Here is a 17,149-nt window from a genome sequence, read left to right as displayed (position 1 = left end):
CAGGTTACACTGTGCAGTAGAACATTTTTGGTTTGTGCTGCTTAGTTTTTCTTAGTAAAGAGTAAAAAGCTTTCAGTTGACTTTTAGGCCATGTCTACACTACAACAGCAACCTTACGGCTAGTACGGGAACGGTCTGCTGTCAACCCCTAGGCAGAACGTAGGGTTGTAGTGTGCCACGTGGCTCCAGTAGCCAGGAGAAATCCCGTCCCATGGCATCAAGGGAATATGTAACACTTTGTGATGAGTGTGATATAAGTGCTAAGATAAAGAGAGCGAGGGAAAGAGATTGAACTGGTTGTTTCTATTTTACTTTCTAGCCAAGAGTTGACAGAACTTTAATAAAGTCACATCCATAGCTGTCACTACTGATAATGGACCATCAGCATTTCTACTCCAAATTCCTATTGTCAGCTGTTTGAAACTCATCTGTAAAATGAGACTAAAATAACGATATAAAGCTCCAGTGGTGGAGCAGTATAGTGTAAAGAAACTGAGATTATTTTTTTTCCTTGAGACATTTTTTTCCCCACTCTTGTTCACTCCTGCATCTAAGAAATAATTGTTGTTTATATCTGTAACTTGTTACATTCCGGCCAGCTACAAGAAATAAGTAGCAACCAAAAGGCAATGCCTTCCGAAGGCTCTTGGATAGTCCCTGTGAAATTAGTTGCCTGGCAGAGAGTAATTCCTAGCTGTGAAAAGTATTAAAAAATAAAAATACCCTGTTGGCTGTAGAGATAAAGAAACTAGGGGCTCAACAGACGTGGAGTTTGGCCTTCGCTTTAGCGGGGTTCGTGGGACTATCTAAAGAAGTTTGCCACTGCCTGCACGATATTCAGTATTCAAAGAGGAGGATTCAGCCTGCAGGGTTGTTTAATCCAGCACTTTTTCTGAAGAGCTAAGTATGCTTTACAAAAATTCATGATTGTGATATCATGTGCTAAGCTTCATTATCATGAAAAAGCAGAAGTGAACTGCCTCAGATGATTAAGATTTTAAATCACTTATTGTAAACGGCTTAAGGAAACTTCCAGACCTCCTGACTCCTAGCCCTGTGTAATGTCTACATGACCGCAGATGCCAACACAGACAGCCATGCAGTGATAGCTGGAGTGTGCAAAAATAGCCAGAAATACCCAGGTTTGATTTGTAGCTGTGCCACTGATGTGCTGTATTGACAGTAGGTGAGTTGGTGTCTCATCATCTCTCCGTTATCCCATTCCTTAAAATAAGGATAGCGATGCTCCTCTGCCTTTGTAAAATGCTTTTTTTAGATCAGTGGATCAATATCTCTGTATCACTCTAGGAATTATTACCGTCCGTAATGATGATAAAAAAAAATCCTCTTATTCTTATCACAGGAGCACCACACAGCAAATTATTCTGCTGTATTGCTAAGTGCAGATTTATATAACAGATACCAAAAAGAAGTCAACTGGGTTAATAGCATGCACGGAAAAAAACTGCTAATAAGTGTCCTGGTAACATGTACAGACAGTTGGATGTACCATGAAAATTGTGGAAAAGCTCCGAATGCATATTCCTACATCTTCTTGGCTCCTAATTATATGATTTTTTTAACAAAAATCGCCAGGTACGTGGGAGAAGTGAACGTTTCTGCAGACATTGATTACAGGGAACTTTTTTTCTTGCTTTGCTTTACGGGCAGGTTAGAAATGGCACGGACAGTTACACCATGGTCAGGCAATTTAATTTCCTGAAAATCCAGTCATAACTTTCAGATTCAGGGGTTTTCTTGATGATTTAGTAAAAGAAAATTAGTATTTGCATCGTAAGCAATTGCACTGAAGGGTAGGTGAGGAGATTTTATGCCTGTTTGTTTTTCCTTATGGATATTTACTGCCCCTTCGTGAGCTAAAGTGACGTGAAGTGCCAGCCATGGGAACAGCCTGGATTAGGGGCCACCTCCTGACTTGTGTATCAGTGAGGGGCAACAAGCCCGGCGGAAGTGCTGTATTTTTAGTCGCTCTTCAGAAGCACCTCCATGCCTTATTTCTTTTGCTGTTATATGGTAACATTTTAATTTTTCCAATCATTATGGCACATTTAATTTTCTTTTTTTCCCCGGCGAAACTCTTTCAAAACTGGGAAGCGATGAGTACATCCAAGTGACCAGTGTCTTCTGCTGGCCTTTAGCCAGCAACTCTACATCTCAGATCTCCATTACTGCATCTTCGCAGCAATCCCTCCCAAGAGGGAAGTCTGAAATGAAATTATTTCAGAAATAAGAGTTTTTATTCCAACAAGAGGGTCATCAAGGCACTCTTAGAGAGTGTGGTCTTTGGTACCCATTTGGTGATTCTGATTTTGCGTAAATTCCAGTTACTGAAGTCTGTACTTTGCCGGGTGGTTAATTGACTGTCCAATTACAAACGCTTCGAGGGAACCATGAACTTCAGGAAATTTAAAACCAAGACTCTGTCACCTGGTCAACAGTCAAGAGAAGGCAGTAAAGCCAAAGAGATGAGGCATGTTTACCTGATGTGCCTGTCATTACCTTTGTCGCTACCTGTGCTTAATAAGCATAAGCTAAAGAGCTTCACTGTGACTTTTTAAAAACGCTTTACTTTGGGCTGAGTTGTTGCACTTGGTCTCAGACCTGTTGTTGTATGTCTTAATGACCAATGTCTGTACAATAAACAATTCAATGTCTTAATTTGTAGCTGAAATGTATTTTAACCACTAAGATTTTTGTGTGATGTCTTCATTAGAAGGCTGTTTCCCAGGCTGGTCCTTCTTCCTTCAGCCTGTGCTGTATTAGCACAGGGTAGAAAAGGGAAAATTGTGCTTTGCAATCTCAGCTAGAAATATTGTAACACAACTAGAGCTTATTTTTATCACGCTTCAATTTCCATAGCTTTTCATTTGAGCCTTATCTTTTCTTTAAATAGAAGCTTTCATCGCAGAGGATCCCAAATACTTCTCGCAGGAGTATTCTGGCAGCTTTTCACTATTGTTTCTTCACAGAAAGTGAAGAAAAACCTTGTTTACGGTGAAGTAGGAAGCTGTAGTGCAACCATTACACCACCAGCTGTGCAGCCACCATACGCAGTACTGCGATTGCTCGGATGACTTTGAAAATCTCTTCAGTCTTCTTCTGTGTCAGAGGGGTCACTATATATTTTTTTTCAAAAAATTGATTACATCTGCCGTTCTTTCATCTCCAGAACTTTAAAAGCCATGGGTTTTGAACTTCCATTTTTAACTCTGGGCCTGATTCAAAAATGTCTAGGGGTTTTGCATCTCCCTTTGGCTTCACTGAGGGTGTGAGGGCTTTAAAACCTCTGGTAAACTACAGCAGCTTTATATGGAAGGTTTTTTGTGTAGGTACGAAATCAGACCGCTTACCTTGAGGCCTCCATACTTAAAAACGTTCTACTTCACTTGCAGCTCACAAGTATTGATGTTATGTTACACTGTGCGCGAACTGCTGACTGAACGTTTCAAATCAGTCTATGAAAGCCTGAGATGAGGAGAAGCGAGTGAAGCGGGAGCTGTAACGGGGCAGTGCTGAGCATTTTTAGATATTTCAAATAATTTAGTCGCTCGAACAGCGAGCCCTAGGTTTAGGACAGCACAGGTTGAGGTGGAAGGTTTTCAAAATTCTTTTTCATTTTAGGGTGGGAGGGAGGTAAGGACCAACCCTGTGAGTTTAGCTGTTCTGTCAGCCGAGATGGCAAATGTGATAATGTGCTCCAAAATCTCCTCTGTGGCAGGGCTGGGTGCTTCCCTGTGAGTCAGCCTGCAGGAGGAAATTACTTTGAGAAGCCTTTCCCCAGGCAGTCATTTACCTGGTGTAGGGGGTTAGAAGGCAGCCTTGGAGAAGCAACTAAAACTCTTAGACCTCTTTTCTCCCTCCCCTTTTGTTTCTGTTAGTGATCCCTGACATTTTGAAAGCAGAGGTGAAAAATAATTGCAAGGTGACTTGCAGGTTGGCCGTATTTACAAAAGGATTTTTGGTTTTTTGAGCTTAGGTGGTACAAAACGAAGTAATTTCAAGGCGTTAGCTATAGAAATATCCCCCTCTCCATGTTTTCAGAGAGCTCCATAGCTCCAGTAAGAAGGGAGTAATTGGAGTATCAGGACTCAGTATGGTAGAACAGAAATAGTTTGCTCGTAGCTGTTGGTCCGGAAGACCTCAGCCCACGGCACGACAATCAATGTAGTGTTTCACAGGATGAGGTAAGAGGCCACAGAAAACTTTCTTGTTTCCTTGCACCACGAGGCATGAAATCTGATTAGTCTTGTCCTCTTATAATTGTGATTTATGGTCCTAAAGCTGGCAGTCTCTTCCCAAAAGACCACCTGTATCCATGAGATATAGTCAGTGAGAGAATGCTGAAAAGGGTTTTCCCAAGCCCTCAGAAACTGCTGCGGCACGAGTACAGGATGGTTCAGGCAGAGCTCATCTGGCTTAAACAAGGGAAATCCTGTGTCCTTAGACAACTTCTGTTTAAAATCTGGGTCCCCAATGAAACCATCCTCCTAGAGTGCATGCGTCTCCCATATAGGAAAATAAAGGTACTGCCATTGACTGTGGCAGAGAATACAAGCATCTCAGAAGACCAGCTTTTTTGAATACCTAAATTATATATGCAAGTTCAGTGATTGAGTTAAGTGGACTGAATCCTATGGTACAGGCTGAGCTCCCCTCCAGTGTGGCAGTCTGGTCATGAGGGAAAGGACCCCATGGTTCACACATAATAAAATACATAGAATCCCACGTTTCACACATAATAAAATATATGCACACTCATAATAAATATACAAGTTTTGTGTGTGAGTGTCCAGGTTTGGTAGCTGAGAAAATAACCCTTGAATGTGAATTCTTGTAGCAATGTCTGGAAAGATGATTAAATTAGCTAGCATTTAATTGGGGTGCTTGATGGTAACACCTGAAGGTCTAGGTTTTCAAATAATTTATAAATAAGGTTTCTACTGAATTTTTACCGTGGTTATTGAGGCAAATTGCGTATTTACTGTGCAAATGGCCACTGTCCATCGGTAGGAAATGGCCTGCCGACTGGAGATAACAAGGGGACCTAACCTTGTAGCCTCTGGCTGGCAAACCCTAATTAAAATGCAATCCCGTCTTCTCTGTGGAATGCTGTTTCCAAATGCTCGTATTCGAGCCACATAACCTCATTCATCAGGCACTCCCCTTGCCCAGAGAACAAGTTTCTGTTAAATTGGTGGCTCGCTATATGGCACTTTACCGAGATCTGCTACGAAGGTCTTTTCATTCCCCAACAAAGGCACCGGGGTCCACGCAAATAGGTTTGGGCTGAGGAGGGAGGAGGGAGGTTTTGCGGTAGCGTTGGGCGCTGAAAGTCCCCAACAGTTGAGCTTTGTGGTTAAAAAGAGAAAAAGCTTGAGGGAGGGAAGAGACAGTCTGCTTTATCTTGAGAGGAGCGCAGCTTTATTTCTCTGCTGATTCACATTTCTTTTGAGACCTGCTAATTGCAACATCTCTCAGTAAGTTACTTACAGCAGTACTGCTGGGTAGAAATTGTGATAAATGCATAAACTGTGTCTTATTGATTTCTGTTGACATTTTACATGCTTCTTATGCATTCTAAACCTCCATTCAGTAATTGTCACTATGGTACACACTCCTGGATAATGAGAGCGAAAGAAGTGAATGAAGCAGTTTCTTGACCATTATAAACAGTATTATTCAAGGCTCTGTATGGGGTTTCTTGCCTGCCCTCCAGTATATCTCTATTTGTGCTCATCCCCCATTGAATTTGCAAGACGATAAATGAAAACCCTTGGTGTTATTTCCTCTGTTAATGATAATAACAGAAATGTTTTTGAGAGAGATTACTTTGAGACTGATGGTAAACTTGGGCCTCTTTAATTTTAGTGCACAGCAGCAATATGGAATCTAGCGGAGGTACTGTAGTTTATTTACCCTTCTACTGCACATTTTGTCTAGATTGCTGTCCAGAAAGCTGTTTTGTTACATCCTTTTCTTTGACAGAAATTTGTTGCTGAATAAGGGTAGTGTAGCCACACGTAGTGTGGCTGAACGGCAGTAAGACATCGTCAGCTGTTACGTTACCTGAGAAATATGCAGAGTCACAACACTGCCATGAAATTTGCGTAAAAGAATCCTGACTTCTGATTTTATCATGCTCACTTATCAGTCAGAAGTACCTCAGCCAGCTTAGGTTCTCCTGTATCAAGGGCCTTTACATTAAAGAGAAAAAAATAATACCGCATGATGCAAAAATGCATTGACTTTATTTTCATGACTAGATGTAGTGCTTTTGGGTAATGATCAGGCATTGCTTTCTCTTACTGTTGTTTGATTAAAATGTGAATACAGTCTTGACTTGATAATCTTACCAGGTACACACGGAGCAAAACAGAAAAGGTATTTTATGCCTCAAATTGATTTGCACAAACCAAACAATCTGTTGCTTGTTGGATTGCAAAATGGTTTATTTTGCCCATTGGCCACAGGGGCAACAATATTGCATTTTTGATGCCAGAATGTAGCTTTCATGCATTAGCTCTAAAATGACAATATGCTTTAGCCTCTCAGTGCTTAGATTTGCTTCATTTGGAAATCTTTTAAGTAGTAATAATAATAATGTTTTGAGGAAATTGAGTGGAACACTAAATTATTCTCTGAAACCTAAGTTCAAACTGTGCAAGGCTAAGGGAGCTGAAAATCAATGCACTTTTAAAGTCATTAGAGATCACAAGTGAAATAAGTCTGTGTTGCTTTAGCTAAGCTTTTAGTGTGCCATGGTATTATTACAAAATCAGCCTGAATCTGCATTAATTTCACAGTCTTTTTCTTTAAGATGCCCAAGGGTGCATGAAGAGTAAAATGTAAATCTCAGAAGGCGATGTTTTTATTAAGTCAAAAGGGCAGTGAGTCCTGTACTAAAAAAGTTGACCCGTACCATGCCCAGCGTAGGTACGACTGACAATAGCAAAAGGGTGGAAGAATAGCCCGGGCATTAGCCTACTGGCTTTTCATTATGATTTAAAAGGCTGAGGAGGGAGAAAAGTGATTTTTAGTTATTCATGCACATAACTTCAGAATTGTTCAGGTTGGTGGTAGCTTTCAGAGTTCAAAGAATTATACTTGTACCTTGGACTCGGAGAAAAAAAAAATCATAAAGATTTTTATTTTTAATATGTTATTTTCTTAAATGTTGATATTCCACCTACATTACTGAATTTTGTCTGAGTCTTTTCACACTTAGTTGCAGGCGACACAGTGGAGTTTTTCTCATCCTTATTTGTATGGTTGTTCTTGGTGCATCACAGAAATACGTGACATTATGGACACCTTTATTAAATCCCCAGTTCAGCTGCCAGTGATGCCAGTCGTTTATTCACCACCCGCAATTTACCTGCACAAAAGCCATAGCAAGCAACTCAACTGTTAACGCATGGCCCAAATAGACTAAACTATGCAATCCAAACGCTACATAAAAGCCTTACTTATGCCAAACCCTGTGGCTAAACAACAAACAAAACAAAATAAAGAAAAAAAATAATTAAAGGAAAAAACCCTTTCTCCTCACCCATCCCCACCTAGCTTTTTTTCTTTCATCTATGGTCAGATTAGCAAGTCAGCACTGTCGATAAATAAACTAGAGAAGTTGTTTATTTTTATGTACTACTGAGAACAGTGTCGTCTTGTGGCCGTTCTCGTAGACTGTGTTGGTTTAACAAGCGTCCAACCCTTTTGTCTTGTTGTTTTTTGTCTTTCCTGCTCCCTGTCCCCTTGTTCCCACAGGCTGTGCGTTTGTCACATTTTCTACAAGGGCAATGGCACAGAATGCAATCAAAGCCATGCACCAGTCTCAGACCATGGAGGTACAGTACTGTATCATTTGCCCTTTCTTTGTTTTCTTTGTGCAAATGATTGCGAATGGTAAAGCCATGCTCTCCTGGACCAGATCAGACACATGACAATCACAGATTTAAACTTTTTACCGACTCACTCCACCTCTCTTTGTGAAGCTTATTTTTCTTAATGACCTGAAAGCGCACAATCAGGTTGCAGTGTGGTATCCAAACACGGCTCTCGATCCTGTTTCCAGTGGCATTCAGCAGAAAATAAAAATGCTGTGAATACCGCTCCTCAGTCGTACACAGAGTATATCTGATGAGTAAATTACCTTTAATATTAACACACACCCCCAGTGAAAAATCTTAGTTTCCTTTAAATAGATTTTTAAGTGTTGTGGTTCGCACTGCTCTGAGAAAAAGCTCAAGAGATTTAACCTGGCCACGCTGAGTTACTTTTGCATGTGTTTTTCTGCAAATAGAATCTCTTTTTAAGTTAATATAATTTCTCCTTCTTCATGTAGCCAATAAAAATGCTAATGATGACAGAGCATATCGAAGTGTGGCACTTCCTGCAGAGCACCGTCGTGGCTAGCCCCTCGCAAGCAGCGCTCTTTATTCCCTCCCAAACTGCCTCTACGGCCTCGTGTTTTCTCATGACGAGCAACACAAAACTTTAAACCTGTTCACTTAATGTGAATATAGCTGCAGGCTATCGATCCGTTCATTGGAGTGGTTATCGAATGCCACGGCTTGTCTGGCAATCTCAAAACCTTTTTCAGTCTGTGATTTTTGTCATGGTCTTTCAGAATTTTGCACAAAAAACCGCACAAGTATGAAGTCTTTACTTACTCTGGATCTTCTAGCTTATCATTGGAGAGTGCATGTTATACTGTATTATGTATACTGTATCTTCGTGTAGTGATGATTTTTCTCAGAGGTGGCATTGATGTTATGTGCACTTGTTTCTTTTTTTATTTATTTTTTTTTCACCAGGACCTTTCAATTTATTTTCTTTTCTCAGTGATTTTTCTTTGCAATGCTCTAGTCTCCCAAAGCATGCTGGGTGCTAAACAATCATTATTGCGTCATGTCGTTGAGCTGCTTTGTGTAACAAGCCAAGGGGGGAGACCAGGGGTGGGAGGGTGGAGAGAGAAGGAGGAGAGAAGATAAAAATCAAAGCACTGCATGAAAATGTCACTAACTGTTTCCTGTATACTATTAGTAATGATATCGGCATTGCAAAGCTATTGTCTTTCCAAACATCACGTTTGAATTTGGTTGAGCTTCTTTTATAATCAATGTGTTTTCTTTTCAGTGCAATGCATTTTTAGACCCTGAGTATACAGTTTTAGATGAGAATCTGCCAATGAGATGAGAATAATTGAAATGATCTTTACTAGGAAGCGGATGTTATACAATCTATGCACTCTGACAGTATATTGTGAAAAAAATGCCACTTTGAGTCTCTGAAATAATAGTCGTAGTAATTTGTCTGCCATGCACTGCTCCATTAATTCAGATCTATATGTTTTGCTGCGTTTGATTCCAAGTAAAAAGGAAATGTTTATTGGTAATACTGTGTTTTACCTATATTTTCCATGTGTTTTAATGTATTTTTCTGTCTAGCAAAATGAATTTTACACAGCTCTACTTCAGAAGATGGTAAAATTAAAGAGATCGTACCTCCCAGACAAATTCTTCCATTCTTCTGTTGTACGCAGTACTCCAAAAGAGACTGCGTTTTGATGCGGTACTCCTGTTGACATTAGTTCTATAGAATAGTTACTCATGGATCTACATACTTCTCAACACCTTTAGAGACATCACCAATGAGATCCCCAAATTGACAAGGCAATTCCAAATATTGTCCACTTTAAACATCTGGGTCTTTGTGTCAGTTGAGCTTAGGCTGAGAGTCCCTTCTTGGAGAGAAGCAGTGCACCCTCAGCTCTGTGGGTGAGGGACTCACCAGGGTCTGTATGTCTGGTCTTGCCAACCCAAAGAAAAATCTGAAGGCAGCACCAGCTGTTGGGAAGAAAATGGCCCTAAGTAGAGTGGAGATACCATGCCATTGAATGAGGGAGATTCACCGTATGTATGTGCTGGGAGCTTCGTCTCAAGATAGAAAATGGAAGAGCATAAAACAGAAATTATTCTTTAAGCTAACATTTTTTGCTCGCTTTTGCCCATACTATTATAGTAAAACATTAACTTGGGTTAGATGGTGTTAAATCTCAACCCTCAGCCTGAAAGAGTTGTCCTTGGACACTTCTATTCCATGTTTTTTGCAAATAAGAGCGGGCTGGGAGGACAATATGTAGTACACAATTACATTTCAACACGACTACTGCAGATTTTTTTTTCCAATTTCATTACTTTCAGTTCTTTGGCACACATCATTGACCAAGATGAATTTTCAAAGTGATCTAAGAAAGAACAATGGGGATGTTAATGTCCAGAGGAACACGTCTCCTAGAATAATGAATTGTCTTACTACTCTTTCCACCTGACTTTCTGACCTGGTTAAATCAACTGATTTTAAAAACATAATTGCTGCTCTGTTTTTGCTGTTCTATCTCATTTCTGTGGAGTTTTTGTTTGTTTGTTTAAGGCATTCAAATGCAGCACCAGTAGAAGACACTAATTTGTTATCATGGAGTAAATTTGATGCAACAATAACAACCCTTTTCTCATATAGAGCCACTTGCTACATATAATTTCAGTCTTCAGAATGTTTGCTCTCTTGAAAATGATGAAGTGATGAAATATAGAGCAGACAGTGAAAAAATGAATTATAGATTCATAAATTGCAGAGATATTGTTTTTATACAATTTACTGACATTTAAACATTCATAAATTTGATGTCAGCTGTAGTGTTGAGTGCTGAGCTGCTGGACCGATAACTGAAATAGCCATATAATATTTCTTCCTTTGAAATTCATTTCTATTTCTTTGGAAATAGACTTGATTCTCCTGTACATCTAGGTAGAAGGTAGTAAGTTCTGGTTGTTCTTAGTCCAGTGCTACCAAACCTAATATTAAATAGCAAAAGTTTGCTTTTTTATTAGCAAAAGCCGAAGAATCTCTCTCACACCCTCCACTCCCCGGCTCCTTTTTCTTTCTTTTTTTTTTTAAAAGCGCCTTGTTTTTATTAGTAGTATAAAAATCACTGGAGAGAGGTAATTGTGTAACAAGCTGACTCCTTCATAATCCTTATTTGATTGCTGGAGTGGTATGTATCTCCTTTCTTCCTCACTGAAACATTGAAAGACATTTCTACATTTTTACAATGAAATGCACAGGAAAGGAGTTGGAGCTGGGATAATAAATCACAAGTGATGATTTTCTAAGATAATTCTAAAGGAACAGTATTGATGGCAGATCTTCATACAAGAGATTTTATTATTGTAGTTTATTTCATCATTTCGTCTGTTGATTGTGAATATTCTTATCATTTGTCCTGGTGTGAGGTTCTTCAGAGACAAGGTACATGGCTGCTTTTTGTATATAATAGAGGGCAGGGACTTTTCTGGAGATGTTCACGGTGTTGTGAGAGTAGCCATGGGAAGAGTTAGGTTAAGTATAACCCTGCTCCCTATCTCACGCTATACACTTTGGCTAAAGTGCTGCTGTGTTTTTTGGACTCAAGTCAGCTTTCTCTCCTACCATTGTGTTCAGACTGAAGTTAGACAAGAAATTTTAGGCAAAGCATGGTGGGCAGAGGGAAGTTATTCATTGGATCCTGTGAAGTTGGAAAACAGTATGAAATGGATTGACAGTTCCTATGACTCACAAAATGCTTGAATTAATTCGAAGAACTGAATCATTGCAGTGTATAGTTTGCTCCCTTGATTTGAAAAAATGAAGACTCGAAAGGTTAAAATATGAAAACATATTTTTATATCTTAACGGGAAGGGGGGGGCGGGATGAAATAGAGCGAAAGCAGAAGAGACATCTTTCGTATTCACGTGTCTCATTCTCCCAGTGACTTTGCCCAGGAATACCCAACCTGAAGTCCAAGTGAAATATCCAGCTTACCTCAAAAGTCCACCTGATCCGTGACCTCCCGTTTCTTCTCAAGGGTCCCTCAGACATGGGTGAGGAGTAGGCTGCAGACCAGATCTCTAGTTCTTTCTTACAGCCTCCCTGTTTCCTAAGGTGTCTTACAGCCCTCCCATATCTTGTAACAAGAGGCTTATAGAGAATCAGGAAGAGAATAGAAGAGAATCAGAAAAGAGAATAGAAGAGGATCAGGAATGGGCTGCTATCACCAGAACTAGTCACTTTGGGTCTGCATCCTCCCCTTTGTTAGAGGATGCTTGATACAAAGCGTGCCTGGGAGCAGACCGCAGGTGGGTGAATTGTCCTAGCAGCATCGCCCTTTGTGCTCACTTGGGACTGGGGGTCATTGATGTGCAAAGGACCGGTGACCCGCTGATGATGGGCACTTCAGTGAATCAGTTGCTCACAGTCTATTTACGTAGGGCGCACAAGCCAGCTGCACCGAGCATGACCACACAGCCAGACCGTGGCGGCAGGGCGGCGTTGGCTGTGTGGTCCCTGGCAGCAGGGAGGTTGGACACCTCTCCCTTTGGCGATGCCTTGAAAACAGACTGCAGACAAAGCATCACGTCCATCTCATCAGCTGTGAAGCTTAATTAAAGAGGACTGGTGCACTTCGCTGTCTCTGGCAGCAATTTTGATAGCTGGAAGGAAAAGAGAGCCTGAGGAAAGGTGCTTTATAAAGAGAACTGGGGAATCAGTAATGTCTCCATAGCCTCTTTTCCTAAGAAGCTGCAAACCTTAGTCCTCGCGGTCCTACGTATGCCAGTCACAAAGAGAGGGTGAGAAATCAGGTCATGCCATTGCCGGTGGCCCTACGGGACATGGCTAAGCTCACGATGTGAGGGTGACTCGGTGTGATTTAACACTTCTGTCTTTCCCGGTCTGTCTAACCACAGGGCTGCTCTTCGCCAATCGTGGTGAAGTTTGCCGATACCCAAAAGGACAAGGAGCAGCGGCGTTTGCAGCAGCAGTTGGCACAGCAGATGCAACAGCTCAATACTGCCACTTGGGGAAACCTCACAGGTCTTGGAGGACTCACACCACAATACCTAGCTGTAAGTTCATTTCGGAGGCAGTGGTTGTATTATGCTGTATTTCTTTTAGAACCGTGATAAATCAGCTATAGTAAACTCCCTGCAAGAAATTGTTCAGTCTTCCAGGATATGTAGCATGTCTTCTTCTATATAAAAAATGCTGTATGTTTATCACATGATCTAAAAATAAGTAACAAGAAACAGAGTTTGAATCAACATTTCAAGACGTGTCAGCACTGTCCAAGGCAAACATTTAAAGTTTACTCATGCTGCAAAACCAAATTTGATTCCATTAGTTTTATTGTTCTTTTGATTGTTAGAGTCTGGTTTTTATAGCTGAAATAAAATTTATGTTCTTCCTTAGGGGAGGACAGATGGGCAGCCAAACGCTATAGGGGCCGTATGCGTATGGTGCAGCCTCTAAAATAGAATGTTGTGGTCCAGTCCTCTAATTTTCCACATTTTCATTTGGAAATGGTTTTCACTTCAATGCATGGTCCCTTCAATGTTAAACATGCGTGGTTCTTTCTACCTTGTGCAGAAAGCAAAGATGGCAGGGGAAAGCCAATTGTTTCTCATAAATTTAAAATGGTATTTTCCTTGGTCCATTTGTAAGATGAGAAACAGCCGTTAGCTGCTGCCCCTGTTGGAGAAACCTGAAATCCACAGCCGTGCGTCTTAGGTCCTGGGTGGCCAAGCTGAGAGGGAGCCTCTGCCTTCCTTGGCTCTGGAGTTGAGGTGTCTGGTTGAGTGGCTTTTGGATAACTTGGAGAGTTTCTGATGGTTCCGAGCTAGACAAATAGATGCATCCATATATATGTACTGTCTATTCATAAATCCATAATTTGTATGCATACAATGCTTTGGCATAGTGTTATAAACATTAATTTACCTGGCAATTAAAAGTATATATCAGTACTGAGGTGGGCTAATTAATACTGAGGTAGGCTAAATTGTTATATCCAAATACCAGTCTAATGAGTATCTGTGTGCTTGATTCATAAAGATAATAAAGAAAAAACTGAATTCAGGGGGGTGGGGGAGAATGGACTGTGATTGACAGAGATGAGTTATGGTAACTACTAGACTACAGAGGGTTGTAATTAGTCACGCTATGTTGGTTTAAATAGATTTAACACCTGGTTGTTAAAAAGAATAAATTGATTAATTGTTTTAAAGCAGCAATGTTACTGAGTTTCCCTTGTGTCTCTATGTTTCTTAATAGAGATTAGACATTAATATGGATTTACAGCATTGACTCTAGGGATGTTTATTCCAACAACAGACAGAAGCAAGAGACTATACAAATGTAAAGGAAAGCATAAATACTCCAAATGTGAAATGATAGCTCATTTTAGTTTTATCTTCATTTGTTGTATTAATGTCAGATAGATTGCTGTGTTGTGTTGTTAATTTGCAGCTTCTGCAGCAAGCAACTTCCTCCAGTAACTTGGGTGCCTTCAGCGGCATTCAGCAAATGGCCGGTAAGTTAAAAGCCATTTCATTTTGCTCCAGCTATGGTTTGTATTCTTAAGCTATTGAATTATGTACCTCTAATAATCACATTGTCGGGGGGGGAAGGGGAGGCATGTTGTGTATTAAATGTGGCAGATGTACTGGCAGGGGACAGCTCGCGGTTCAACATCAATAGAAACACTTTCTCCCCTCTTTCAGAAACTGAAATTAAACCCAGTGCTCCCAGGTTGTGCAAACAGTTTGTCTTGCATTAGTCACCTGCCATTTGTCCAAAGTAACCAATTGTAAATTGCAGGAGAGCTCTTAGTCCCTGCAGCCGTATCCTACCCTATGAAAAGTGTCAGTAAAGCAACAGCAGGATTACATTCTAATTTCCAGTGAGATTTCTGTGTCCTGAAAAATCAAATTAATGGCAGCCCTCAAACATTTTAATAATAGGTGGTGAGTAAAAATGTTCTGACCTTTTTAATGAAACCCAAGATTACAGGCCTACCTTCAGTAAGAATTTTCAGGCTCCTTTTACAATCACAGAAAATTAACTGGGTGCCTTTTTGACTTTGGAACCCTAGTTGACAAAATTACACAACAGAAGCTTTTATGTAAAAGTATAATCTTTAGTCTGGGGGAAAAAAGAAAGAAAGAAAAGGGAAAAAAAAAATCAAAGCGTGAGCGGATTTGAAAGCCAGCTAGTTGGAGGGTTTCTTAGTAATGAGCTGTGTGCCAGTAGTAACTGATGTGTAGTGATTAGCAAAAGGTCACTCCCACTGTGTGACCTACCATGCTGATACCCTAACTTAACATGATGCTGGAGAAGGCAGCATGTGCAGTAAATCAGAGCACAGATGCACATTATGCCTGCCGCGAGAAACTGTTAAAAAGCTTTTTTTCTTGTTAGAGGGGAAAAAAAAAAAGGAATCACAAAACCCCTAAATTGCTACATTAGTTTATTTTAATCATGAACCCACTGAATCGATGAAATACAACATTGTGCCTGCTTCATCATCACAAAACAAGGGCTAAAATATTCAGAAGTCTTTATGAACACCATTTTCTCACTCTTCTTTTAATCCTCGTCTTCTGCTTCTGCTTTGAATGAATCCTGAAATACTTTAACAAGTATAGATATACCGCACCATATAGCTATACCCCACAGGTATTCTTTGCTCAATCGTTATATTATGCCATTATTGCAGTGACATCAGAAACTAATGGGAACCTGCTGTCTGACAATATAAATTGGCCTACAGATGACAATATCTCTGAATTATTCTCTCTTTCTCAGACCTGCTGCCAGCGCTTGCTGGTTCTATTATGTTACACTTGCAATCTAGCATTTTTTCATCAAAAAAATGTATCTTAATATGATAAACAGAACAGAGTGGTTCAGTAACAGTTTTATACTTGGCAGTTTTGGAAGTGGCTTTGAGCTCAGAGATTGTGTTTAATGTTTTCATATTTGGTTAGGTCTACAAAATGAAAGAATGGAGACACCAAGGAAAAATAATGTGATATCCGTTGCATTATGTGCACCTTAGAAGTTTTCTGTTGCCTGTTTCTCACTGTTAGTGTAGATTCAGCTTTGTCTCCAAGAACTGTGTTGAAACTAAGAATTTTAGTCAAGTAATTTTAGGATGGGCTCTCAATCCGGGATGTTATTTATTCTCTGAAAATCATATGGTTTTGAGACTAGTAGAAAGTCATCTTAAGAAATCATAGCAGCTCGTCATTGTTATTTGAGGGATGTCCCTTCTCAACTACAGGTGCTAATGTTCTCATCTATGAGACATTTTAATGACTGCCTCTGCTAGAAAATATGTATTTTTTATCTTATATTCAAGTTATCAAAATAGCTCCACGTTTGCTCCTTTCTTTCTGCAAAACATCTAAGTTTTAAACCTTGATGTTCAAGGTCAAATTAGTGATATTCAATTTCTCTCCAAGCTGCAGCTCTACATGAAAGCGCCAAAGACAAAGTGCTATTTTATCCCTGGGACAGAGAGTTCATGTCCTCTGCTCAGAAATCGTGTGGCACTATGTTATCCTGTGCATCTACTATTAAGGATTCCTTTTTGTGAAAGGAATAGAAAATACTCCTGTGTCTGCAGCAAGATCTTGCATTGTCTGCTGAAGCCATCCTTGAATGTTTGTAAAGGCTCGGCATTTTTTAACTTAAGCTATATATGTTCATTATACAAAAATGAATCTAATACATATTTCCATATTGTGTATAGCTTGCCTGTTAATAAAATGTTTCAAGGTGAGGAATAAAATCTAGACACAATTGAGTAAGGTGCTAAAGAAGATCCGCCATTGCAGCTTGCAAGTTCTTTGAACTTTGAGTTTGAGGGGTCCTGCTTTTATCTTTGAAGTCAATGGGTGTGCTTACCACTGAATTCAGACACTAAAAGTTTGATCAAAAGCCACATAAGCCATTGAAATTTCACTCTTACTTACATGTCAGGTCTCTAGCACCTCTTTTGTGTTTAAGTCTCAATGAAGTCATGGTTTGCTAAATTAGGACTTCTAATACAGCCACCCCCTTGTCCAAAATTAGGGGCGTTTGGATCTGCAAGTATTTATTTGTACTGCTAAAGCCTATGTTGTCTTTGTACTGAGCAAAAAGGACACAGCACATACCCTGCCACACATGTGAAGAAATGTTTGCCGTGCAGTCCTCAGCGATATTATTTCTTAAATCAAAGCCATTTTCTTTCCTAGCAAAGCAAAGACA

At 40.0% G+C, this 17,149-nt stretch overlaps 1 protein-coding gene across 1 annotated transcript in view; it reads left to right on the top strand.

Annotated features, from left to right (window-relative positions):
* CELF2 (CUGBP, Elav-like family member 2) overlaps positions 1 to 17,149 on the top strand; it is a 260,680-nt gene that overhangs the window by 194,444 nt on the left and 49,087 nt on the right. Inside the window, exons 6-8 of the mRNA XM_009882952.1 lie at positions 7,786 to 7,865; positions 12,805 to 12,963; positions 14,363 to 14,426. Of these exons, the coding sequence (XP_009881254.1) occupies positions 7,786 to 7,865; positions 12,805 to 12,963; positions 14,363 to 14,426 (303 nt within the window). The remainder of the gene's footprint in view (positions 1 to 7,785; positions 7,866 to 12,804; positions 12,964 to 14,362; positions 14,427 to 17,149) is intronic.

This window comes from Charadrius vociferus, unplaced genomic scaffold, assembly GCF_000708025.1.
Source record: "Charadrius vociferus isolate BGI_N301 unplaced genomic scaffold, ASM70802v2 scaffold32, whole genome shotgun sequence".
In the NCBI taxonomy this organism is placed as follows: Eukaryota; Metazoa; Chordata; class Aves; order Charadriiformes; family Charadriidae; genus Charadrius; species Charadrius vociferus.
Note: the sequence above shows the minus strand (reverse complement) of the source record. Positions and strands in the feature narration are given on the sequence as shown.